At 39.4% G+C, this 26,970-nt stretch overlaps 1 protein-coding gene across 3 annotated transcripts in view; it reads left to right on the forward strand.

The window, feature by feature from the left end:
* The first annotated feature begins 768 nt into the window (after nucleotides 1-768).
* The window catches only part of ckap5 (cytoskeleton associated protein 5), a 54,874-nt gene continuing 28,672 nt past the window's right edge, over nucleotides 769-26,970 (forward strand). For 2 of the 3 annotated variants that reach the window (XM_063000839.1, XM_063000842.1), the window contains exons 1-20: nucleotides 769-854; nucleotides 8,897-9,004; nucleotides 9,877-10,070; nucleotides 14,101-14,307; nucleotides 14,643-14,814; nucleotides 15,292-15,424; nucleotides 15,857-15,960; nucleotides 16,063-16,176; nucleotides 16,274-16,378; nucleotides 16,470-16,559; nucleotides 18,098-18,262; nucleotides 19,077-19,205; nucleotides 19,314-19,481; nucleotides 20,606-20,704; nucleotides 20,814-20,924; nucleotides 21,027-21,119; nucleotides 22,166-22,351; nucleotides 23,840-23,934; nucleotides 24,036-24,093; nucleotides 25,079-25,204. In XM_063000839.1, the coding sequence (XP_062856909.1) occupies nucleotides 8,948-9,004; nucleotides 9,877-10,070; nucleotides 14,101-14,307; nucleotides 14,643-14,814; nucleotides 15,292-15,424; nucleotides 15,857-15,960; nucleotides 16,063-16,176; nucleotides 16,274-16,378; nucleotides 16,470-16,559; nucleotides 18,098-18,262; nucleotides 19,077-19,205; nucleotides 19,314-19,481; nucleotides 20,606-20,704; nucleotides 20,814-20,924; nucleotides 21,027-21,119; nucleotides 22,166-22,351; nucleotides 23,840-23,934; nucleotides 24,036-24,093; nucleotides 25,079-25,204 (2,406 nt within the window). In that variant the 5' untranslated portion in view covers nucleotides 769-854; nucleotides 8,897-8,947. Of the gene's footprint in view, nucleotides 855-1,575; nucleotides 1,659-8,896; nucleotides 9,005-9,876; nucleotides 10,071-14,100; nucleotides 14,308-14,642; nucleotides 14,815-15,291; nucleotides 15,425-15,856; nucleotides 15,961-16,062; nucleotides 16,177-16,273; nucleotides 16,379-16,469; nucleotides 16,560-18,097; nucleotides 18,263-19,076; nucleotides 19,206-19,313; nucleotides 19,482-20,605; nucleotides 20,705-20,813; nucleotides 20,925-21,026; nucleotides 21,120-22,165; nucleotides 22,352-23,839; nucleotides 23,935-24,035; nucleotides 24,094-25,078; nucleotides 25,205-26,970 lie in introns of those variants that run through there. The other variant, XM_063000841.1, reaches the window with a different exon arrangement.

The raw sequence follows: 26,970 nt of genomic DNA on the forward strand, positions 1-26,970 counted from the left end.
ATTTTTTGTTGATATTCTGTCTCTCTCTGTTAAAATAAACTTTCCATAAAATTATAGACTGTTCAAGTCTTTGTAAGGGGGTAAACTTACAAAATCAGCAGGGGATCAAATACTTATTTTCCCCACTGTACATGTGTACAAAGACCTCTGTGGTAGGTATGGTTCATCAAATAATCAATAAATGTACGTACCGGATAGGTGTACTTAATAAATGTGCTTGGTAAATAATGTATGTGTGTGTATTATTGTGTGTATTATTATTACTAACTAAAGTATATATATGATCATTGTTATTATTATTATTATTATAACATTAGTATTACTTTTAATAGTTATAATTATAGAGTCTGTATGCATGTCTGTGCTTGGGTTCTACATAAATTGGGCGGTTCCCTATTCATCCCTTCTCACTTAAATTCCATTCTTGTTAGTAACTTTAACTTTAAATTTTTCTTCTTCTTTTTTCTTTGTTTTAAGCTAGTAGAGTGTTTATTGTTTTTACATAAATGGGTGCTACTGTAAAAAACTGCAATTTCCCTCTGGGATCAATAAAGATTCTGATTCTGATTCTGATTCTAAGTGTACTATTGTTCAGTGTTCGGTTAAAACCTATTTGCATTTACAGTCATTCACATTTGGAGTTAAAGCTGTGGATTTGGACTGGATATACTTAATTAGAATAATGAAATAAATGATGAAAGTTAGTGAATGTTAAGTAGGGTGGATGAGGTGGTTGCTGCTGGATCCTCCCTTGTTTCTCCGCCCTGAGAGGCGTTTCATAGCCGGCCAGAGAAATGAGAGGAGATATCGGCTCCGGCTGAACCACAGCGCCTTGTCTTCCTGTCCTAAAGCAGGTAACCTTCATTATAAACATTCCTCTCAAATATGAATTTAAGCTTACATTGCTGTTTTGATCATTAGTGGTGGATTTAAAGGTTTTATGTAATTGGCGCTGGTCTGTTTGGGCAGTGTGTGCTGCGTTTTCAGGGCCTGCTGTGTCCCTGTGGCCACGTCCCAATCCGCATAATTCAGCACTAAGGAGTGTTTCAGAATAGTACAGTCTCAGTTCAGATGGGAGGCAGTGTTTGACGTACTACTTAGTGCGTTAGTATGCGGATTAGGACGCATCCCGTATTGGATGGAGATCTGTCAGACAATACGTGTACGTCGTTATTGTTTTATAGAAGGAGTAATTTTATCTGTAACGCGTTTCTATTCCTGTGCCGGGTTTGTTTTTGACTCTGTTTAGCTGTGAATTTTACAAGGCGTTGCTAGGCTAGGCTAAGCTAGTGTACCTTTGTGTTATGCTTTATTAGCTAGCGACGTGCTAATAGCTGATTAAGCGTCTAATGCTGTTGTTTATTCGTTATATGGGTTCTGTTCGCTATATGCGTTTTAAATTTAAATGTTATCACCATGGTAACCTAACGGTTTAGCAGTTCTAACGTCTGTCATAACGTCTCCATTATAACCAACGTACATTAATTTGTATTGTGAGAGATTTTTAACTAGTATAATAATTATTTTGACTTCTAGAATGCTTAAATAATTATATTTGGTGTTTTAGGAGTTTATCTCACGTTAACTAGTTAAAGCGTGTTGTTTCATTAGCAGTGCTTGGGTTAGTTTAACCATCTGACAATCCCATATGTTTTGCTGTGAGTGAGTACAGTTTATCAATGCTACTTCTTTGTGATACCAATTCTAAGAGTTTTTAAAATTTGTTTTGTAAATAAATCGAAAAATAGAGGCAAACGTGTAATAAATTAATATGTTTAATACATGGCATGATTCAGTAACTTGTATCTTGCAATTCTTTGTGCATATACAGTGTTAAACTTCAATTTTAATTTCATGTCATGGTTGTCCTGCAGATTGGAACACTTTATTGTCCAAAAAGCTTTCATTAGGTAAAGTTTTTTTAATTACTTTATTATGGGTTTTTGGCAATAGGGCATCTGCAGGGTAAAAATGTTTATTGTATGTATACATGTGGCAATTATAGTTCTATAATGTCGTTTAACCCCTGACGCCTTGTTTACACCTTAGACACCTTGTTTTAAACTGATGAACTTCTCATCCCAAAATACCAAGCACAACGATAGACCGTGCCAGCCCACTATCGCTGGGATCCGGGATTTGAATCCCCAGCGGTGCTATCAACCGGTCGAGCATACAGACATGATTGGTTATGTCTGGGTTGGAATGGCCAAGCCCAGCAATGGATTGGCATCCAGTTCTGTCCATAATGCCTTACTGCATTGCGTCCAGTTATTCCAGGGAAGCTGGACTTGCACCAACTCTGAACTGCATAAAGAGGTGGTAAAAAAATATGGAGTACATTTAAAATGCATATTTTTTGCCAAGATCAAAAAGAAAACCCAAACTCTCACCTTAAACTGAAAGGAAATTAATGTAATCCAGAAAGCACATCAAAAACAGGTCTGCCATGAATGAGAAGCTACTGCAACATAGAAGGCACTGCTCACAGTCGAGCAAGCTTAACATCACTAAAGGTTAGATGTGACTTTTGCAAAAAAAAAACAATGCCAGCTTGAAAATCAGCATCTGTGAAGTTGATTAAAGTTTGTTTTGAATAATAATAGGGACCGTGGTAGCCTAGTGGGTAGAGCTTTGGGCTATCAACCGGAAGATTGGCGGTTCAAATCCAGGCTCTGCTATGCAGCCACTGTTGGGTCCTCGAGCAAGGCCCTTAACCCTGTCTGCTCCAGGGGCGCCGTACGATGGCTGACCCTGCGCTCTGACCCCAGCTTCCAAACGAGCTGGGATATGCGAAGAAAGAATTTCATTGTACTGTACATCTGTATATGTATATATGACAAATAAAGGATATCTTATCTTTTTTTATCTTATAAGTGCAAGGTGGTCAGCTGAGTTATTTAGCCACAACGACCAAATGTATGTTTGTGGATAAAAGGTGTTGCGTTCCAACAACATTTTACCTTCGGTCAGGCATGATAATGGTAGTATTATGCTCTGTGACTGTTTTGCTGCCAGTGAAAGTGATGCATTAAGTATATGGAATTAAATCATTAGCAAGGGGGTTAAGTTTAAATGCAGTTGGGTGTGCCATTAGAACAATAACCCAAAATGCTCACCAGTATTGATTTTGGACTGCTAAATCAAGCACAAAGGAAGTCTGACCTCAACCTTATCAAATTATTTGAACTGTACTAAAACATGTGTACCAGAAAATAAGACAGAGCTGTCAAAAATCCATATTCATGAAACGAGTTAAGGACTGTACACATGTAATTATTAGGGATGTCCCGATCACGTTTTTTTGTTCCCGATCTTTAATTTTGATCCCGATCCGATACCGATTCTCAAACCGATACTTGTGTTTTCTAGATATTATCTAGATAAAAACTAGATAATACTGTTCACACAGTGCACACTTCAAGTACATTACAGTTATTCAAATTAATCCAATGTACATGTTTAACAACTGAATAGCTCTGCAGTGCTGTAGGAAAATAATGCCTGCATCCAAGCTATTGCTTAATGTTCTTTTACAAAATAAAAGTAAACAAACCTAGTGCAGCATTGTAGTAAAAATGAAGTGAGATAATTACAGTTTCACTTTGAACTTTATATTCAAAGAACATAATTCTGTTTAATGCAGTGATACACTAAATATGAACATAAATCTCCACTCACAAGTGGTGTAGCAGCTTAACTTGAATATAAAAAAACAAATAAGTTACTTAACAGCATTACAGTAAAACCTGAATACCAAAATAAAATGGAAAGTCACTCTTTTGTTATGAAGGAAAGCCAGTTCTTAAAGTGCTTGTATTGTGACAATGGTTTGATGGACGGGTCTACGCAAAGTGAGTGTGTTTTGACCCTTTGGGGCTTCCATAGCGCATGGGATAGCGTGCTCGGCTCTGGCTGTCCGCTATTCGGTACCGTAACAGAAGAAGTTAATAAAGTGTTAAATGCTCCCGACAATTTGTGAATATAGCGTGTATTTTATTTCTTTATTAAGCGAGTGCATCACTACCACGCTCGGTTACATAACTAAGCCAATCAGAGCGCTCGATACTTAGATGTCGTTCAGTCTTTTAACACGTAAACTCGTAAAAGCTGTATGTTACACACCATATAAACAGTAAAATTCTACAGTAATGAACGCAGCTCTGCTCCCACCGCATTACAGACATTACACCGCTGTTGGACTCGTTTCACTTTCCAATTTAAAGTATTTCCACACAGCGGACACGCTGACGTAAAACAAAAGATCGGGTTATGATCGGCATTAGTAAAGCCGATCTCCGATCAGTTAAAAATGCCTTGATCGGCCCCGATCCCGATCTGTGAGATCGGATCGGGACATCCCTAGTAATTATGCATAGTTTCAACAGGTCAGGTCAGGTCAGGTCAAGGCTTTGTGTGGGCTGCTGGAGTGCCTGGCACACCAGTATTGTTAGACAGTGTCTTATATATGATTATAACCAAATCTTGGCACTCGGGTGGCAATAAGTTACGCTGAATAGTGTCCACTAAATGCTGTGAATGTGAATGGGTGTGACAGGAGTTCCACAGCTCATATGGTTTGATCCGGGACTCCAACTGTACCAATGTTTTTGCCTTGCGATACAGTTTCTAATCCTCAGATGAGTGTCAGTACAGTTTATAGTACTGACACTAGCTCTAAATTTCTCTTTATATCTTAACCGTTATCCCCTTCGATGGTTTGTTTTATTTTGACAAAGGCAATGTTCTGAGTAAATATGTCAATGAGTAACCGATAAAGAATTGTTGTTTATTTATTTTCAACAGCTGATGCTGATTTACAGAAATTACTTGAATTTTGCATTGTATTCAAGTATGAAGGTCAAACTCTGCTTACCCTCTTATGATAATGACACTAATGTTGTCAGAAAAAGCTTTAATAGATCATTAAACATCTTGATCATTATAGATTGTTAGACCTTGTAACGAGCTGTTTGCTGCAGGTTTTGTATAAAATCTGTATCTGTTCTGAATGTTGATCTGCTTCTGCTCACTACGTTTGTGTGCAACTGTTTACGTTACCGTCATGTTTAGTATGTAACACAGTTTTTCATAAGACAAAGATGAGCTGTTATCAGGCTTGGTGATGTTTTTATTAATAGAAATAATATTTAATAATATTTAATATTGGGACACTTATATGCTGCAGTTGACTCACGATGGTTGGTTGTTGGCTAAAAGAAATTGGCAAAATTGGCTTCCCTAATTCTGTGTCAAACAAAACACGATAAGCTTGAATAGATGACTGATTGGTTGTATCTTCACATTAAAGTTGGGTTCGTTTGTTTGTTTATTAGGATTTTAACGTCATGTTTTACACTTTTGGTTACATTCATGACAGGAAACGGTAGTTTATCTTCACACAAGGTTCATCAGTTCACACAAGGTTATATCAAACACAGTCATGGACAATTTAGTGTCTCCAATTCACCTCACTTGCAAGTCTTTGGACTGTGGGAGGAAACCGGAGCTCCCGGAGTAAACCCACGCGGACACCGGGAGAACATGCAAACTCCACACAGAGAGGACCCGGACCGCCCCACCTGGGGATCGAACCCAGGACCTTCTTGCTGCGAGGCGACAGTGCTACCCACTTAGCCACCGTGCCGCCCCTAAAGTTGGGTAGAATAAGCCAAAAGTCTTAGAAGATTAGTGCTAAAAAATGGAAACGTTGATGAGTTGTTATGAGTTTGTTGTTAATAAATGGATCTAAACAGGACTTGGTTATTTTCCCAAGTAGTTACGTAAGCGTTACACTATCCTTGCATCTTGCAACCCCAGGACCTTAATCTCCATCCATAGAGAGAAATGGACATTGGCAATCGGATGATCTTTCTGAAGGAAAAATTGTCATCACAAAGACTGATCAGTCCATCTTTATTTTGAATAACAAGACCATGTAGTGATAATGCTTTGTTTTTTGAGTGTGTGTTTGTGATTTTAAATGGACATGATGGGAATAGTCTTTGAGGTCAGTCAAGTGTTGGGTAGCTTCCAGCCAGCATATCCTCAGATTATTTTATAATACAAAGTCTAGCAGCTCTTTTCTAGAAATCGATGTGAAATGTGAACACATCTCTCCGATATACATTAAGGAGCATTAAGAAACCACTCGTCCTGGCTTCAGCAGGCTTTTACCACTCGAAGATGTTTATCGCATCACACAAAAGTGCTAGATTGTAGTTTTCCTCAAGGGTTTGTAGATAACTATCAGAGCCGTGTTGGATTTTTGTATTGATGTGTTCATGACGGACAGCACTTGGGTGTGTCGTGGGGTGTCTTTAATGCTGGCAAGTTTAGTTCCGTATAGTTTGTTTATTAGGATTTTATCTTCACACAAGATTCATCAGTTCACAAGGTTATATCGAACACAGTCATGGACAATTTTGTATCTCCAATTCACCTCACTTGCACGTCTTTGGACTGTGGGAGGAAACCGGAGCACCCGAAGGAAACCCACACAGACACGGGGAGAACATGCAAACTACACACAGAAAGGACCCGGACCGCCCCACCTGGGTATCGAACCCAGGACCTTCTTGCTGTGAGGCAGCAGTGCTACCCACTTAGCCACCATGCCGCCCAGTTCCTTTTAGTAATATTGTGTCCTCGCAATCATAACTGCTCATGATTATAATCAGAGTTCATGTTGTTATTTTATTGTTGGGATTGTGTAGTATGACTAAAATGTAGAATTGATTTGATGTTTTGGATTGCTTTGCATATCTGATGCAGTCACTGAAAAATATTGCAAAAAAAGTGTGATCATAAATATCCGACTTTTATTTGAGGAAATACTACACCTGGATCTGCGCCTTATCAAGGTACCAAAGCGGCACTTTTTTATTTTTAAACATTCACTGCTTCTTACCCACTAAAAAAATATATATATACAAATTGATACAGGTGTTTTTGTATCTGTTGGTCCTGGATTTTGTAAAGTTGCTTTGAGACAATTTTGCTTTGAGACAATGTCTATTGTAAAAAGTGCTATATAAATAAAGTTGACTTGACTTGAATTGAGAGCTATAAGGCAGAAATACCCTGGACAGTTCATTTATCCATCGCAGGGCTTCACCCCCCTAAAGACATAACCAGTCATGCCTGTTTAGTCGTTCAGCGGGCGATAAGCATTAGAAGATGGTAAAGAAGGCCTCGTGTTAACCATAATTTGGTCCGTAGTTTTAGGTGCGTAAAGAAAATCACTGAAAATGACTGAGCATTGAACCACAGTTTGATGAGTGAGGTGACGATTTTTACCATGGGCTGAGCTTTGTATGCACCACTGTTTGCATATGATTTGTTTGGATATTTTTTTTCGTTCTGTGAATTTTCTCAGGAGTTCAGTCTGTGACCTGTAACCCGTGTTCCTTGTGGTACTTATTATTCTTTTATTGTATTAGTATGGGCGGGCTGCTTTCTGACTAGTGAGTGTAGGTCAGTGTACTAGGACGTACCCCCTAACTTTTAGGTTTGAATCTGAATGAGTAAGCGCTTAACCAGTAACCGACAAAATAAGTCATTTTAATTCATTATTAAAGGCTGAAGCTTGATCTGAACAGAAAGTAAAAAGTAGAAGTAACAGCTCAGACAGAACAGAACTGCTGTAAATCCAAACAAAATTTTTATGCATTCATATCAATGAGATAACGAATAACGGAACGATTCCACATTATAATCAGAACCAGAAGCTGTTTAGCTTCAGACTACATGTTAAACTCTGCACATATGGATCTGTGTGCAGTACTAACTTCGTACACTGATGTGGATATTTTCATGTCCCTGCATAAAGGCCCAACTCGGATCATCTTTTAATAACAACACTATTGTTGTCAGGTGGAGCTTTAATATAGCGACTGCATCGTTATTCATTACGGTTATATTTAGCGCTTAGAACGGACTGCTTGCTACCCAGCTATCCAGTAAAATTGACACTGATCAGCCATAACATTAAAACCACCTCCTTGTTTCTACACTCACTGTCCATTTCATCAGCTCCACTTACCATATAGAAGCACTTTGTAGTTCTACAATTACTGACTGTAGTCATGTTGTTCTTCAATGGTCAGGACCACCACAGAGCAGGTATTATTTAGGTGGTGGATGATTCCCAGCACTGCAGTGACACTGACATGGTGGTGGTGTGTTAGTGTGTGTTGTGCTGGTATGAGTGGATCAGACACAGCAGCGCTGCTGGAGTTTTTAAACACCTCACTGTCACTGCTGGACTGAGAATAGTCCACCAACCAAAAATATATCCAGCCAACAGCGGCCCATGGGTAGCGTCCTGTGACCACTGATAGAAGATGAGCAACTCAAACAGCAGCAATAGATGAGCGATCGTCTCTGACTTTACATCTACAAGGTGGACCAACCAGGTAGGAGTGTCTAATAGAGTGGACAGTGAGTGGACACGGTATTTAAAAACTCCAGCAGTGCTGCTGTGTCTGATCCACTCGTACCAGCACAACACACACGAACACACCTGGTCCTGATCATTGAAGAACAGCATGAAAGGGGGCTAACAAAGCATGCAGAGTAACAGATGGAGTACAGTCAGTAATTGTAGAACTACATAGTGCTTCTATATGGTAAGTGGAGCTGATAAAATAGACAGTGAGTGTAGAAACAAGGAGGTGGTTTTAATGTTATGGCTGATCAGTGTACATTCTGAATGCTGAACTGGAACCTAAACCTCTTTATATTTAATTGGGTGCTGTAAGCATGTCAGTTATCAGTTAATGGTCAACTAATGACTGTCGGACACTAGTTAAAAGAAATTGGCAAAATTTGCACCGCTACTAATGTTAAAAACGAACACAGTGCTGACTTGTTCCTTTAATTTTTTGTTTTTCAGTCGAGCAGATAAGGCAAACAGGGAGGAGCCGCCGCCGCCGCCGCCGCCGCCATGGGGGACGACAGCGAGTGGATGAAACTGCCCATCGACCAGAAATGCGAACACAAGGTAAAACGCACTCAGGCTGAAATCCCCTAATAGACTTGTTACACCAGACTGTTTCTGCGTCAGTAGTTTAAGGTGATGCTGTTAGCCACACTGGTTCTGCATTTCTGTTAATTTTGTGAAGGTGCTGGCATGTTTTTAAAGCTGCGTGACTTTAAGAAAGTTGAGAAGTCACGTTGTAGTAAAAAGAACACGACTTGTCGTTGAAATGCATGAACAGTCATGATGTCATTATACGAACTTCCCTAACAAGTGCTGCTGTTGCTCTTTATGCAAGGTTCAAAGAAGTGCAGAGGTTTTAGCATCTCTGACCAAATGACCCACAGTGCTGTGAAAAAGCTGTGTAAACAAAAATGCATTTCAAATGAAGGATAAATGACAAGACGGGTTCGTCTGGGGATCATATAGCATACGAAACGTCATGCATTGATCCCCATTATCCCCAGTCTCATTATGGAGACACCATTGATCAGCCAGCAGAGGTCGTAATTGCAGCAGTTATGATCATTGTCCGTATAGGTGCCCAGCCTGCAGGTCGCAGAGCTGAGATTCAAAGTTGTGAGTTTAAAACGTCAGATCTGGTGTGCTTGTGTGTTTTCCCACTAAACATCATTAGTCCATTGAGCTCTTTAGGACTCTCGCACCAGATTGTGCTTTACAATAAAGTGCTGACTCAATCTTACCATCTCTGAAATGGAACGGCATTTCAGAAGCACTTGAATTATTGTCCGTGTGTAACTGCAGCCACTAACGGCTAATTCCAGTCTAAATCTAAATGTAGTGTTAATTTACCTTCTTACCTGGCTCAGCTGCTGCAGTTACTGCTAATCTGTTTGTTTTTGTGTGCTTCTCTAATAAAATAAAAATCTTTTAAGGTGTGGAAGGCCAGACTGAATGGATATGAAGAAGCACTAAAGCTTTTCCAGCGGATCAGTGATGAGAAGAGCCCTGAATGGGGCAAATACCTTGGACTTATCAAAAAATTTGTCACGGAGTCCAATGCTGTGGCTCAACTGAAAGGCTTGGAGGCAGCACTCGTATTTATTGAGAATGCACATGTGGCTGGCAAGTAAGTGTCTTCAGATTATAATGGGTCACAAAAACAGTCCATGCTGTTTAGAGAAGAGAAACCAGCTCTTTATATCCTAAAAGGTTTCATATGCTGTTTATGCACACCTACTAATCTGATCAACAACCCTAGAATATGTTTACATAAGATAATATTTTCATTTAATACCATTTAGAGCAGTAAATAAGATGTTTGGCTTTGAGGTAGAGTTAATTACTCGTTCTGTTTAGCACTGACAAGTATTAAGACCACACCTAGAACTAATTGGCCCAGTGCAACCTAAACATAGAAAGAGCGAGAGAGAGAGAGAGAATGGGGAGATTTTTACACTTCTCCTTAGTAGCTGCTTTAGTCTGGTTAGGACATAGTGATTCTGAAACTTGGGAGGAAGACACCCTGGACAGGGCTCCAGTCCATTGTAGGGCGTACCACTTACGTTTGTACCGTCTCACAGGGCAATTTTAGAGTTTTCAGTACAGCTACTGGCATGATTTTAGGAAGAAACCAGAGCAGAGAAAGCCTACACATGCGCGGTTAGAAGAGCTCCAGGCTTGGGCTGTAGATTCTGTTAGAACATATTTGCATTATCTGTTAGTTATTGTTTTTATGGTCAGAACTTTTACTTATGTAAACTGTTTTAGTTACTCTGCCAACCTCTTCCAATTTACATTTACAGCATTTAGCAGATACTTCCTTCCCCACAGCAACGTACAGTTGTGACTGAATACAGTCTGAGCAATTAAGGGCCTTGTTCAAGGGCCCAACAGTGACAGTCTGGCAGCTTCTGATCATTAGTTCAGTGCCATTAAATGACTTTGATAAGTTAGGATCAGATGACCGGGTTACAGTACACTATATGGGCAAAAGTATTGGGACACCCCTTCTAATTTTTGAATTCATGTGTTTCAGCCACGACAATTAACGAACAGGTGTTACAAATCAATTATACATATAAAGAAAATTATATGCTTTTAACTGTACAGCAACAGTTTAGGGAAGGCCCTTTCCTGTTCCAGCATGACTGTGCCCCTGTGCACACAGCGTACTCTATAAAGACAAGTTCGAGAAAAGTTGAATGAAAAGTTTGGTTTAAAGAAACTATATTGACCTGCACAGAGCCCTGACCTCAGCCCCACTGAACAGCTTTGGAATGAACTGGAACATCAATTCAGGCTTTATTGACCAACTTCAGTGTCCAGTCATATAAATTCTCTTTTGATTGAATCCTGTTTGTAGGAATTTGTGCCCATTCAGTGTCTCATGGGAAGCCTTCTAATTAGTGTGGCTGTTGATGTAACTAAAAAGATCACATTAAGGTCACTCTATTTTAATACCATTTGTTTTTGAAATGTGACATCCAACAAGCTTATGGTCAGGTGTCCAAATACTTTCGATTATATAGTGTATCTCGGAAAGGCCATTGTGAGTTCCCATTGATAGTGGTTGAAGGAGGGACTAGCCAGAGGACATGTGGTGTCTGGTACTGACCAACAAATTGGTGCTTAATTGTATTTTGTAGCTATTAAACACAATTACAATTGAATTGGCACCTGCAGCCCACTCCAAACTAATTTTAATGGTTTGGGAACTGATGATGATAATTGCTGCAGTTTTGCAAGAAGAATTTTTGTTTGATAAAAAAATATTTGTGTTTCTTCTTGATTCACTGTATAATTCCAGTAACAGAGCACAGATTCTCGTTGGCATTTTTAAGATGACAAAAACATTTTCAAAAATGGGTTTTGTTTAATGTGAGAACTAGTTGTGATTGGAATCTTCAGACAATTTGCTGTGACGCCCTGCTTTTTCATTTGACGCTCCATGAGAGAGAATTTGTTTATGAATGCTTGTTGTTTACCCGTGTATGTGTGTGCGCACGCTCAACAATAACAGAGGTAATGTGATCCCTGGTGAAAGAAAAGCTATTTAGACAGAGAGAGACGGTGGAGAAAAGCCATTAGTCACTGTTGCTCTTTTCTGAGCTGTGTCTGCACAGCACACAGTGCTGCTATAGGATACGTGTGTGGTTTATAACAGTGAACAGGATTAAGTGGGTGCTCCTGGATTGTACATGTTTGGTATAAATGTTGGCTGTAACAATAACTGGTACTTTTTGTTGTTTTATTGAGCAGTTCAATTCAGTTCAGTGTAACTATTTTAGGATAGGATAGGATTTTAGGATAAACACTGAGGAGATAATGATCTTTCCAACTCAGATAGCTAATACAGTTGTAATCAGATATATTAAATCCCCCCCTTCCCCATCCCCAAAAAGGATTTGTAACTATAAACCTTTCTACAGAGCTAGTTTTGGGTTTAAATAAAGTGTTTATTAGTTGACTGATGCAGTAAATAAACAATAAATTATGATGTATTGAGTATTTTAGAGTAGCAATACATTTTGTTAGTACTTAATACTTTCTCACTACCTACTGCTAGTGTGTAGGACCTAAAGTTGGGTTACAACATATTTGAGCATTGGGATTCCATAAACAGCCTTCATTAATCACCTCCCAGAGATTCAAGTCTCCATGATCAACATAATGAAAACTAAAGAGTTGTAGCAAAAGCCGAGAGAGATCATTCATGGTTTCAGTGCACCAAAAGGGGCTTAGCATTAGAACAGTAAAGAAAAACTCCCTTGTTACTCCAAAAGACTTATAGGATGACCTAATAAAGCCTCTGATAAATGTCTCAGTGGTGACCATAAGATCAACTAACAACCAAGGACTCAAGCTTTTACCTGCACGGCTAATTCAGTATTCAGCAGAAAAGGTTGACATGCAAATAATCATGTTTAAGAAGTTGCTGAACTACATTACAGGTGTGTTCATAATTAATGGCTCTAGATCTTCTAGTTACCAATAATAACTTCTCTTGAGTGGCTGCCAAACAACTTGTCCTCGTGAGCAATTTGAACTCATTAGTACATAATGACCTAGTTGTTTTTTTTTATTTTAAAAAGTAGTGATGGAAAATATACAATATGGTTCTGTTTGAAATAGTCTACTGCATACTACTCCAGCATCAATATGTTTTAATGTTAAATTTAACAGATTGAAGAAGAATAAACTATGTAACAAAAAATAAGGCGGTCAGGTGGTGCAGTGGTTTATTACAGTAGCCCACCATTGCTGAGCTCTGGTTTTAAATTTTGCGGGGCTATTGGCCGGCCAGGTGTTCATGCAGATGTGATTGGCTATGTCTGAGAGCAGGGGTGGCCGAAGCCCTGTGATTAATGAATTAGCATCATATGCAGGGTATTTTTGCATTGTACCGATTGTTAACCATGTCACGACCCTGACCAGGATAAAGAGGTTGATGAAAGTGAAATGTGCAGAAGAAGGCTCATTTAATATTTTGTTAAATTTATAGCAATATCATATTAACAAATCAATACAATCTTTGCAAATAATTAATCAAATTCTTTCATATTTCAGTTTCCTGTGTAGGATATTTATATTTATTTTCACTTTGTGGTTTTGTTTTATGTTCTTTTTTTGCTGTTTTTTTCTTGCATTAAAATGTGCTGTGTTTTGTTTTGTTGTCAATAAAGCGTTTCCTTGTTTTTACTTGAAAAGTCAAAACATGACCGGCGTGTCTGCATAAAATTGTAGAGGACGATATTTTCAGTCTACGCTGATTTATATTAACAGTTAATGATTGGCCATCTCTGCTCCTTCTGAAATGTAAAGATCTGAGTGATGAGTAACATCATGCTACTTGTCATTTCTACCTCATCATTTTAATTGAAGGTTTTTATATCACTACTGTTACTTTAGTCTTTTATTGTATGTATATGTATTAGTAAACTATTTCAAACAGGCTGATAACAGGCAGTGTTTGTGTACAAGATTAAGAAAACTGTACTCATAAAATCTGTTTGGAAGGACTAGATGAGGAATATGCAGAAAGGCTGATAAAGCTCAATTGTTGCAGTATTGCTGTTGAATTACGGGGAACTTTAATGCTTGTGCTAGCAGCAAAGTTTCTGATTAGTGACTGATTAGTTTTCAATCTTGTCTTTCAGGACAACAGGAGAAGTGGTGTCGGGTGTAGTGAGTAAAGTCTTTAATCAGCCCAAAGCCAGAGCGAAGGAACTGGGAACAGACATCTGCCTCATGTATGTAGAGATCGAGAAAGCCGAGATCGTCCAGGATGAGCTCATCAAAGGATTGGATAACAAAAACCCCAAGATTGTAGTAGCTTGCATTGAAACCCTGAGGAAATCACTCAGGTAAGTCCTTCAGATTAAAGAGCAAACAATATATATATATACACATTATATGGCTAAAAGTGTTTGGTATTGAAACAACAGTTGCAAAAATAGTTCTACTCTTACATATGTCTGGTGTGTGAATACTCTCTTTCCCCAATCAGATTTCCTAACGTATTTAGTAATGGTTATAAACAAGTACAAGTCAAAATATAGAGTTAGTAATGTAAAGTGGGATATATTTACTGAAAGTATATTAAATAGTAAGAGCAAATTTTCTCACTGTATATTATCTCTTTGTTTTATATTCATATTTTAATTTCTATTATTAAACATTTGATTTGTTTGTCTTGTAGTGAATTTGGTTCTAAGATTATAACACTGAAGCCGGTAGTCAAAGTGTTGCCAAAGCAGTTTGAGTCTCGAGAGAAGGCAGTGCGAGACGAGGCCAAATTGCTATCAGTGGAGATTTATAAGTGGATTCGGGATGCTCTGCGTACTCCTCTGCAGAACATCAACTCTGTACAGGTGAGAGAAAAAAAGGGATTTTTTAAATATTTGCAAATCCTCAATTTAAAATTCCTGCAACACTGCAGACCCCACCCTGACCGAGGTGACTATCATGTGTCTCCTCTGACGTGCACACAGATTGGAGAAGAATAAGGTTTCATGTACAAAGGGTCATGCAGCATTTCCCATCCCTCGTGCAGGAGCCTCGACCAGCCAGTAGAGGCTTTAGTTATAACGGCACTGAGAAATCCCGTTTCCTATTTACATTTATTTTCAGCCGACTAACAGTGAATTTCCACTAACTTGTGAGAGGATCCCTCTAAGCTTGGTGCAGCAGCCAGGAGGTGATTCCCATGCAGCATTTTCTCCTAGAGAAAGGGCAAAATCATTTTTGTCATAAGAATCAAGATGATGTGATAGTCTGGCAGGAAAGGCGGTTTGTATTTTCTTAGGCCTGAGAATCATGCTCTTTGTGTGATGTGCTCTTGGCTGCAGCTGAAAGAGTTGGAGGAGGAGTGGGTGAAGCTCCCTGCCGGCGTGCCAAAGCAAAGCCGCTTCTTGCGCTCTCAGCAGGACCTGAAGGCCAAGTTTGAGCAGCAACAGGCGAGTGGTGGAGACGAGGCAGATGGTACGACCCTTTATCTCACACAGACACACACACAAAGGCTCCTAGGTGCAGGGCTGAAGATGTGCAAAGCTTGATGAGGCAATCTGAGATAATTATTATACGTCGTTGTATTTTTTGGGCTAAGCGTTAATATATTATTATTACATCTATAAATAAATTCCTAATTAGTGTTTTAAATCCCTAAATTTTGCATGCAGTAGTTGTTCACACTTATTAAGCTAAGCTTAAAAATAAGTAAAAAAAAAATGGATCTTACATCCGTATCTGAAAACACCTTCACATAAAAATGTTGCAAAATTAACTCTCCTGTATTCCACAGTATTAAAAGGGGCACTAGCATAATAATTCTGAACACACTCTATATAGTTTGTGCTAATATAAACATATCTATGCATGGGCTTTAACTACTGTATCACCGTAATGCGATTTCAGGTGAGGAGGAGGAGGATGGAGGTGCTCCACAGGTGGATCCATATGAGCTGCTGGAAGCTGTTGAAATCCTTTCAAAACTCCCAAAGGATTTCTACGAAAACATTGTAAATCTGAAACCATACTTTTCTGCTTTGTAGCTTTAATTATTCCTAAGCTTTAGTTAATAATTGTTAATTGTAATAATTGTATGTTTCTTTTTGTTCTAGGAAGCAAAAAAATGGCAGGAAAGGAAGGAAGCTTTGGAGGCAGTGGAAGCCCTTACTAAAAACCCTAAGCTGGAGGCCGGAGACTTTGGGGATCTGGTCCGAGCTCTCAAGAAGGTAACAACGGTGTTATTTTGTGAAATGGGTTCTCTCTGCTCATACAGCCACCAGGAATACAGCAATCAGAAATACTATGTTGTCTTTTACCATGCAGGTCATTGGCAAAGATGCCAATGTGATGTTGGTGACTTTGGCAGCCAAATGTCTAGCTGGTCTCGCAGCAGGACTGCGCAAGAAGTTTGGAACATATGCAGGGCATGTAAGTTAAAAAAAAAAACAACTGAGGTAGAAGGTGCCCTCATTATGAAAGTGTCAGAGTCTGTCAGTACTGTACAACTCTGTCTTTACAGGTGGTGCCAACCATTCTAGAGAAGTTTAAAGAGAAGAAACCTCAGGTGGTCCAGGCCTTGCAGGAAGCCATTGATGCTGTCTTCTTAACTGTTAGTACTTCTAAAATCATTATTATGTGAACTAAAACGTGATGAGTGCAAAATGTGTAGAATAATTACATCTTGGAGGGGTCAGATGGCAAAACAGTCTAATCCACAAGCCCAACGCTGTGCCATTTTACTTGGCACACTTGGCCACATCTGAGGGAGGAAATCTGGGTGGGGGGGGGGGTCCAAAGTGGCTTTCACAGGATACATGGCAAAACGACTTTTGCGCTCCTGTGCAGTCGTTTTCTACAGAATGAGGCAGTGCCGCTTACCTTGCTGCTGTGCACATTTACCAAATTGACACTCATTTCTTTTTTTACTTGGTTTGACCTTTGTTGCAGCACTTAAAGTTCAATCAAGGAGAAACCACCAAATTATCTATACTGATGGATCAAAAACGGAATCACATGTAGGAGCAGCAATCTATACATCAAACTATCAACAAAGCATACGCCTTCCCCAATACAGCTCTATTTTTACAGCAGAAGCTCACGCCATCCTACTAGCCATGAACTATATTCTAATTAGCCCACACAAATTGTTTTTAATATGTTCAGACTCAAAATCCTGTCTACAAGCAATGACATCACTACAAACAGATCATCCATAGAGAAAGATCTTAGAAAACACGGAGTCTACATCACATATTGCTGGATCCCCAGCCACTACGATATTCAAGGAAATGAAAAAGCAGATAACCTGGCAAAAAAAGCTGCTGAAAAACAAATTACCTGGTGTTATGTTCCACCCACTGATGCCTTCTATATAATTCGAACACTTTGTAAAAACATATGGCAAGAAGAATGGGATAGCAACACAGCAAACAAACTCTATGAAATAAGACCACAACTTAACAGTACCCAAACTCGTTATCCATCGAAAAGACATGATCAAACAGTTCTAACAAGATGCCGTATAGGACATTCAGCACTGACGCATAGACACCTACTACTGAGGGAAGAGGCACCAAATTGCCAGTACTGTCAAACACAATTATCAATAAAACATATACTGACAGAATGTCAAGCTATTGACAATAGCAGGAAAATATACTACAAAGACACGAAACATGAAAGAACTTTTTCAACATAACAATCCACAAAAAATACTAAATTTCTTGAATCATCTAAAAATCAAAAATCAAATATATTACAACAATTTTAAACTAAATTAAACCTACCACTTTTATTTTTTATATATATATATATATTTTTTTTTTAATTTACTCATAAAATGCCATGTACATAGCCATACTGAGCTGGAATGGCAATAAACAAAAATAAACAAACAAACAATCAAGGAGACAAATTGTTTATATTTTATATTTTTTTGAAATATAACGCAGCTCTATTTGCCATCCGTGTAGTTAACATGATATATTTCAGTCTTAAATCTCTCACTCTGTTTTTGGACTATAAAATCTTCTCAGTCGTGATATTTCTAAACATGCTAAACACTAAAGTGATTTGTAGCCAATAATGTGTGAAAAGAAGGGAAACTTTATTTTTAAAAATTATTTGACTTGTAATGCTGTCGTGCAGACAACTCTTCAGAACATCAGTGAGGATTTGTTGGCAGTGATGGACAACAAGAACCCATCAATCAAACAGCAGGCGTCGCTGTTCCTGGCTCGAAGCTTTCGCCATTGCACCCCTGCAACTCTGCCAAAAGGTGTGCTAAAGCCGCTCTGTGCTGCTTTTATCAAGGTGAGTCCTGGCAGACTAAATAGACTAAATATTTTACCATAATTTGGGTTGAATCCATATTATTTTTAAAAATATCCTAATAATGATTTGCATTGTGCAATCTGTAATAGAGATGGGAGGAGCGGATCAGCTGTAGATTGAAAACGGTTTATGCTGTAATAATTAATGCTGTGGGCCAGTGCTTTGAGATACTGGCTTAATTTATATGAAGTTACTATCTCTTTATCAACTTTATTTATTAACTCTGGTCATGTTTATGAATCATTTATACATTCTTAAACCTTGTCAATGTGATTCATGTTATTTTCTTATATTGCGATAGCTTTGTTGATAAACAGTAAATTGTTTAGTTAATCATGTTGGTTATTAATTTAAAAGGAATGATCTTTTGCATTAGTTATGCAGTTGTGTAACACGCTAGCCCAATACCATAAAGAGCTAGAGCTCTTAAATTTGAATATAAGCTGTACTGATGGCCTGGCACCCAACAGGCACAATTGGCAGTGTGTTAATAATGGAAGGTCGACTGGGTTTCTCCTCATTTTTTATGTAGAAAGGATGTGATGGGTGATTCACAGCATTCAGCAATTATGTGCATGTCAGAGGGGGTGAGTACTAGTCTGTGGCTCACCTCAACCAGCAGGAATAGAGTAGATTAGAAACAACTAGAATGAGAGGAAAGAGAGAGAAAAAAACTCACTTCATGTAATCCTTCTGTTGCATTTAGTATTATTTATTCTGTGTGCTAATTACATACAAAGTATGTGGGTTTTTTTAATGTTCCACAATCTCTCTCTCTCTCTCTCTCTTTTAGCAAGTGAACGACTCTGCTCTAGAGGTGAGAGATGCTGCATTTGAAGCTTTGGGCACAGCCATGAAGGTGGTGGGAGAGAGAGCAGTTAATCCCTTTCTGGCAGATCTGGATAAGCTCAAGCTTGATAAGGTAAAGAAACCGCCTGTAGACCCCTGCGACTGTTTTCCGGTTCTTACCGTGTGCATTTTATTGTGGCAGAATTTTAGCATTGATTTAATTTTGTTTCTACACACACAGATAAAAGAGTGTGCCGACAAAGTGGAACTGGTAGGTGGAAAGAAGGGAGATGGAGGAGGAGGTGGAGGAGGAGCAGCAAAAAAAGAAAAACCTGCAGCTAAACCTCCTCCGGTTGAAGAGCCTCCGCCCAAACCGGCTGGTCCTCCTAAAAAAGCACCAGCACACAAAGTGAGTTGGTGAAGAGTTATGTGGTAGTTTAAACTTTGTGTTAGAAATCTGTGATATTCTAGTAGAAAAAAAACAGCAATTTGAGGGAACTAAAATAAAATACATATAATTAATATTATTAATATTATTAGTTGTAGTACTATTATTATTTGCATGTATTTATTTTCTTCATTTTTATCGACTGCTTTATCCTTGTCAGGGTTCAGCCACCTCCAACCCTTTTACCCCTTAGACACAGCTAGTCAACTAATAGCCCCGCTGTGATTTGTAGCGTTTCAATATGACCTAAGTAGCCCTTAGATTAAACAAACAATAAAGTTTGAGCGTTCCTCTATGTGAATAAACCGACAATACTGTCAGTCAATGTCATTTTCAATCTCACTGCTTTGTGGCATATCCAGCAGAAAGCAGTTTGCCGTATATCATGTTTGTCGTTTATTAGGATTTTAACGTCATGTTTTACACTTTGGTTACATCCATGACAGGAACGGTAGTTACTCGTTACACAAGATTCATCAGTTCACAAGTTTATATCAAACACAGTCTTAGACAATTTAGTATCTCCAATTCACCTCACTTGCACGTCTTTGGACTGTGGGAGGAAACCTACGCGGACACGGGGAGAACATGCAAACTCCATATAGAAAGGACTCGGACCGCCCAACCTGGGGATCAAACCCAGGACCTTCTTGCTGTGAGGCGACAGTGCTACCCACTTAGCCACCGTGCCGCCCTCGCATATCATGTAAAATGCATAAATGCAGCGTTAACAAATAAAGTGCAAAAACCTCATCATGTGAATCCTGCCTCACATCCCAGTTCAATTTCATATTAAGTTGTTTTTCCTAAGGGAATGATTACTATATGATCCAATGCTCCAATATATTTTCTTTCTTTCTTAATGTAAATTTAGCAAATAAGTACAAACTGTGCAATACGTTTGGATGAAAATCCACGTGCACTACATGGGGCTATTACACACTTTATAGGACCTTAGTGAGCGTTCACAGAGTTATTAGATTGTGCACAAGAGATAATTAATGGTCACTTGTGATTTTAAGGATAGATTTAGTTTTAACAATAGTTTGCTTGACTTTTATCAAAGACTTGCTTTATTGTCACAGGCTGCTGGTCCTCCCAAAAAAACTAAACCTGCTTCTGCACCCAGCGGCAAATCTAAGAAAGGTTCAGAGAGAAAAGAAGTTGTGGAAAGTGAATTATCGGTACGTAAACAATTTCAATCTGTTGTAATATCTTTTGATGCATTCAGCTTCTGTCATGCTACATTGTTTTACTCTCTGTGGGTGTGTGTGTGTGTGTGTGTGTCCACAGATCGAGGGTTGTGAGGAGAAGGCGGCGGCAGTGCTCCCGGCCTCGTGCATGCAGCTGTTGGACAGCGCTAACTGGAAGGAGAGGCTAGCTAGCATGGAGGAGTTTCAAAAGGTAACTAAACACTTTAAACTGCTGTTTTTAGTCATTTTCAAAATGTAAGTTCATTTTAACAGAACTACAGCTAAAAGAAATCTTTCTGTGTGTATGTTTTAGGCTGTTGAACAGATGGACAAGTCTGAGATGCCGTGTCAGGCGCTGGTGAAAATGTTGGCTAAGAAACCTGGCTGGAAAGAAACCAATTTTCAGGTGTGTAGTTTACTGGCAATTTACCTGTATTTTGTGTGGAAGCACTTTAGAGTCAAAATGTAGAGTGAACTGATAATTGTTCTAGGTCTCCACCCAGTAAAATGGTTTTAGGTAATTGCTGTGTTGCCTTATGTGTAATTTATGCGTGAACAGAAAGAGTACTTACACCAACAATGTTAAAAAAATAACATTATGACCACAAACAGGTGAAGTGAATAACACTGATTATCTCTTCATCACGGCACCTGTTAGTGGGGAGGATGTATTAGGCAGCAAGTGAACATTTTATCCTCAAAGTTGATGTTAGAAGCAGGAAAAATGGGCGAGCGTGAGGATCTGAGGGCCAAATTGTGATGGCTAGACGACTGGGTCAGAGCATCTCCAAAACTGCAGCTCTTGTGGGGTGTGTCCCGGTCTGCAGTGGTCAGTATCTATCAAAAGTGGTCCAAGTAAGGAACAGGGTCATGGGTGACCAAGGCTCATTGATGCACGTGGGGAGCAAGGCTGGTCCGTGTGGTCCGATCCAACCGACGAGCTACTGTAGCTCAAACTGCTGAAGAAGTTAATGCTGGTTCTGATAGAAAGGTGTCAGAATACACAGAGCATCACAGTTTGTTGTGTATGGGGCTGCAAAAGGGGGGGCCAACACAATATTAGGAAGGTGGTCATAATGTTATGGCTGATCGGTGTATGTGATAACATCAATACACTTAGGACAAACTAGGAGGAAACCTTAGAATAAACTAGTAGTAAATAACAAATCATATATTTACATCTCATGTATCGAGTCAATTCCTGTATGAATGAGATCTACTACGACTCTACAACACGACGACATGTGTAAATGCTTGTCCAGTTGGCCTTTCCAGTTAGATTATTTAAAGTTAGGGAATGTAAAGCTGGTATTTACACTGGTGTTGAGTCTGATGGAGGCTTACTAAAGTTCTAGTGAAGGAATTAAAGTGAATCTATCCTAAATCTGTTGTGCTTGAGCAATAAAACCCTAAAGCTTTAACAAGTAAATCTTTTTTTCTCCACATTTTTAGGTGATGCAAATGAAGCTAAACATCGTTAAGCTAGTCGCAGAGAAAGGCTCTTTCTCAAAGACATCAGCTCTCGTGGTGCTGGACGGCCTGGTGGACAAAATCGGGGACGTTAAATGTGGCAGCAATGCCAAAGAGGCTCTGACTGCTATTGGAGAGGCCTGCTTACTACCATGGACGGCTGAACAGGTGAGGGATTTATTATTTTTAACTGTATTTTTAAAAACGGACCTCTCTGGACTATGTAACTAGTACACACAGGACCGTTACAATAAAACACCTATAATCTATAATAATAACTTGTGGGAAGCGCTGCAGTTATTAGGCTCTATCAAACTCATGTATTACATTTTAATCTGATAGCTAAGCTTTAAAGCAGGTGCTCAGGTGGTGCAACGTTAAAATAATATAGGCTAGTCTGTGGATCACTGAGATTCAGGGTTTGAATGTATCATGTACAGAGAGACACGCTTGGCACTCAGAGATCGCAAAGTGAAGGGGTGGTGGAAAGAGACCCTGTCAGTATTTTCCCTTCTTAAACCGGCCAGTTTTGTTTGTGTGGACGTTCTGTAGCAGCAAGCAAAGTCTGTAAAAGTGTCAAAGGTTTCTCATTATTAATGAACTGATGTCCTATTTTCTGAGTTCTGAGTTTTGTCATGCAGCTAATGCCAAGTTCACACTACACGACTTTCCAAGTCGTCGGGTCGCTGTACAGTTCACACAACACGACTGAATCTCTTGCACCCGGGAGTCTTTCAGTCGTTGTATATTTCACACTACACGACCGATCGGCGACAGGGGGTTTCACACTACACGATCCATCACCAACTGGAATCGCAGACGAGCTTCTCTGGTCTCCCTTTTTTTCTTTTTTCTTTTTTTAAAACACACGTGAGAAGTGACGAGAAGTTTAATGATACCACGTCCAAAAATGCACGTCAACAAATAGCCAGAGATCAAAGTTTGTGCGCTGACGTGATGAAATCAAGGAGGAAAAATAAATGAATCTGAGTGGATTTGGCAACACGAACAGTATATGGCTTGTTCTGTAGTAAGTTGGAGGTTAATTAATAATTTTGCAATGCAGCGTGGGTATTATGTTTTGTAGAGGACGATCAAATCAGAAATACTGTAAAACGTGTGTGTGTGTGCCGGTGTATTCTTATATAAACTATATTAATTAAGCCCCTGTACCACCTGTTCACACTCGTCTCTTGCGTTTCCCCTCACGCTGTATCCTGCGTTCTCATTGGCTGTTCGACATGTCACTCATTCCCAGTTGCCCGTCTGAGATCAGATATCTGACGTGCTAGAAAACTCAATCCAGTCGCCGAGCGCTTGTTGGATAGTTCACACTTAGCGACTGAGAGCCGAGTTTTGATCGCCGAGCAAACGCCGAGTTGCTCCCGACCCGGAAAATCAAGCGCCGAGCGAAAATCAGGGCAAAAATCGTGTAGTGTGAACTAGGCATTAGGGTGTGGGGTGAGAGGTGGGTGATGGGGCTAGTGATGTTTTTAATTGGCATATCATGCATATTGCATTCTTAAAATCAAAGCGGTTCGTTGTTTTCATCCTGGCAGTTTCTTAGTATATTAAACTATTAATATATTTAGGATGGACCATCTGTAATGTATTGACACTGTTGAATGATTTTAATTCATTGCTGGATGTCTGCAGGTGGTGTCTTTGGCGTTTGCTCAAAAGAACCCCAAAAATCAGGCCGAGACGCTGAACTGGTTGGCAAACGCCATGAAAGAATTTGGCTTTGCAGGGTGAGTGGTGTTCAGTACTGTTTCTGTTTCTCCTCTCATCTATAGTGGACTTGCGCTTATGAATTAAACTGTTTACTTATTGTTCCAATTTAATCTTGCAGAATTAATGTGAAGGCTTTCATCAATAATGTCAAAACTGCTTTGGGTGCCACAAACCCGGTGAGTTTTTTATGCTCTTATGATGTCTGAATGCATGTCAGTCTGATCTTTGATTATTCAAATATCTGTTTATACACATTGTTTGCTTCTTTGAATATGTTTGCACAAAACCTTTTATTGTAGCTAAACAAGTTTCCCTGCTGTAATATATTTATAACCTCCCCAACACACACACACACACACACACAACCAAACATGTCAGTGTAGATGCCCTCTGCCATGATTGAATGCTGTGCAAATTTATACCCCTAGGTAATATTCAGCATGGTTTGCATTAAAAGCATTTACATTTAGGACATTTAGAAGATCGTTTTTATCCAAAGTGACTTACAGCTGTGACTGAATGCAATGTAAACAAACAAGGGTTAATGGCCTTGCTCAAGGTCTCAACAGTGGCAGTGGTGGGGTTTGAACCAACAACCTTCTGATCACTGAACCACTGAGCTACCTGTGTCCTGGTAAAGAACTATATTACAATATTAGACCATGTCCAAACAGCTATTGTGCTGGTGCAGCATCATATCTAAAAATTCCCTGGTTTGACTCCTTACTGTGCAAGACGACACTCAAAAACAATGAATCTGGATTGTTTGACCCTGCACATACCAACCCACACGTTTGCTGGGCCCTACTGTCTGGTTTAGGCTGTTACGTGCGGCAGAGGATTATAGAGATTATAGCATATTGTTCTGTACACCAGATGGTTAGGGTTTGCAAAATGTGTTGTTTTTTTACTTTTCTTTCACAATGCTTTTACTCAAATGCCCACATATACTTTGTTTATCTGTATGTGTTAAACAGAGTTTAAAGTGTTTAAAATTAAATCTTTAATGTTCTCTCGGAATTTCAGGACATCTTATTCTGTATTCGTTCCATGGATTGCTTTTAAAGTGCTATATTTGCTCCAGATCTTATCGTAAGTGTTAAATGATGTGACACAGCTTCGTCCAGATCCTGTTTCCTAACACTTTTGTGTAAATTGCAGGCGGTGAGGACGTCAGCAATCACTCTGCTGGGTGTGATGCATTTGTACATGGGGGCACCTCTGCGGATGTTCTTTGAAGATGAAAAGCCGGCACTGCTTTCTCAGATAGACACAGAGTTTGAAAAGGTATGTGTCTTTGTTGAAAAACTGTCTGTGCTTTAGCTGAGATGTTTGGTGAGCCGGACTTTACAGAATGACAGACCTTTTGTGGTCAGCTGTTGAGCACACAGTAACCCAGTCTGTAAGTGCAGATAATGAGAGTACAAACAAACAGTGTACACCGATTTAGCCTGAGTGCTGCAACGTGGTTTTTCAATCTACACAAACTCTCACCTCACAGACCCTGTTTAAAGCTGGCCGATGACAAGTGATCAGCACTAGTCTTCGAAACAAAGTTTAACATGCCTGGAAGATCCAATCACTCAAACTGTACATTCGTTTTAGTTTTTTTTAACAACAATCTAAAAACCAGTTCAGGGAAAAATACAGTTTAGCAGTCTCATAGTCCCTGCTTGTTAGTCTGATGCCTGTGCTAGTTGTCTGACCAATTCACCTGAACATAGCTGGCACACCACAACATCCAGCTGGAGTGTGTCGGTATAGTGCTTCAAGTATGCTAAAACAACTATTTTTGACATATTGAGGTAGCTTTATGGACATTTGTTTTATTTTATGTATGTGAGATACAAAGGAGCAGCAACACATTTCAGTATCTTTTGTCATTCTAATAAATCATATTTTTAAACCCAGGGCCCGGTAATTCCTTTCTGAGTCATTAACCAGTTTTATTTCTGATTGTTAAACGTTACACATTGAGCTTTGCTAGTAAACTGTTTTCTGCTCATCTGGATGGGACGCTGAGCCACATTCATTAAGATTAAGCAATCACAGTAGTCACAAACACCAACTCTACAACATCAGGAAGATTCGACCATTTCTCTCCATGGAAGCTACTCAGATTCTGGTTCAGTCACTTGTAATCTCACGGTTGGACTACTGCAACTCCCTCCTGGCAGGAGCTCCCATGTCCACTATTAAACCCTTACAGCTCATTCAAAATGCAGCTGCTCGCCTGATTTTTAACCAGCTCAAACACTGCCACATCACCCTACTGCTGCGTTCTCTTCACTGGCTTCCTGTAGCTGCACGCATTCAGTTTAAAACACTGATGCTCGCCTACAAAGCCAAAAATGGACCCCAAGCTACCTTCGTGGTCTAATCAAGCCCCGCTCTGTACCGCGCAACCTCCGAGCCACTAGTCTCGCTCGACTTGACCCTCCACCCAGGACTAGAGGAAGACAAGCATCAAGGCTCTTCTCTGTACCAGCACCCAAATGGTGGAACGAACTTCCTCTGTCTGTCCGAACATCGGAGTCTCTCGCTGTCTTTAAAAAACGATTAAAAACCTTCATCACCTTTTTACTAAGCACTTAAGCTGATTTGTACTTACTTACTAACACACTTTTTCATTTAAAAGAAAAAAAGAAAAGAAAAAAAACCCCACTTTGGTTCTAACAGATTTTAGCAGATTTGTGTTCTTGGACTGTTGTTCTACTTAAACTTGAGAAATGAAATGTTTACTGTGGAAGCACTTCTGTAAGTCGCTCTGGATAAGAGCGTCTGCTAAATGCCGAAAATGTAAATGTAAACTCTAAGTGATCACTAACAACAAACGCTGATGACGATGTGCAATTTCTGTCCACATGTGATCTCATCACCTGGTGCTGGAACGGGGCCATATCTTGCCTAGTATGGTGTACATAACATTATTAAGATTCCCAAAATGCTTTTAAAATGTTCCTACAGAAACCCTTAGTTCAGTGCTGGTGTAGATAATAAAGACCAGCTTGTATGGTTTGACTGGTGTAACTTGTTAACCATTTAATTGTTAC

The sequence above is a fragment of the Trichomycterus rosablanca genome, chromosome 8 (genome assembly GCF_030014385.1).
Source record: "Trichomycterus rosablanca isolate fTriRos1 chromosome 8, fTriRos1.hap1, whole genome shotgun sequence".
In the NCBI taxonomy this organism is placed as follows: domain Eukaryota; kingdom Metazoa; phylum Chordata; class Actinopteri; order Siluriformes; family Trichomycteridae; genus Trichomycterus; species Trichomycterus rosablanca.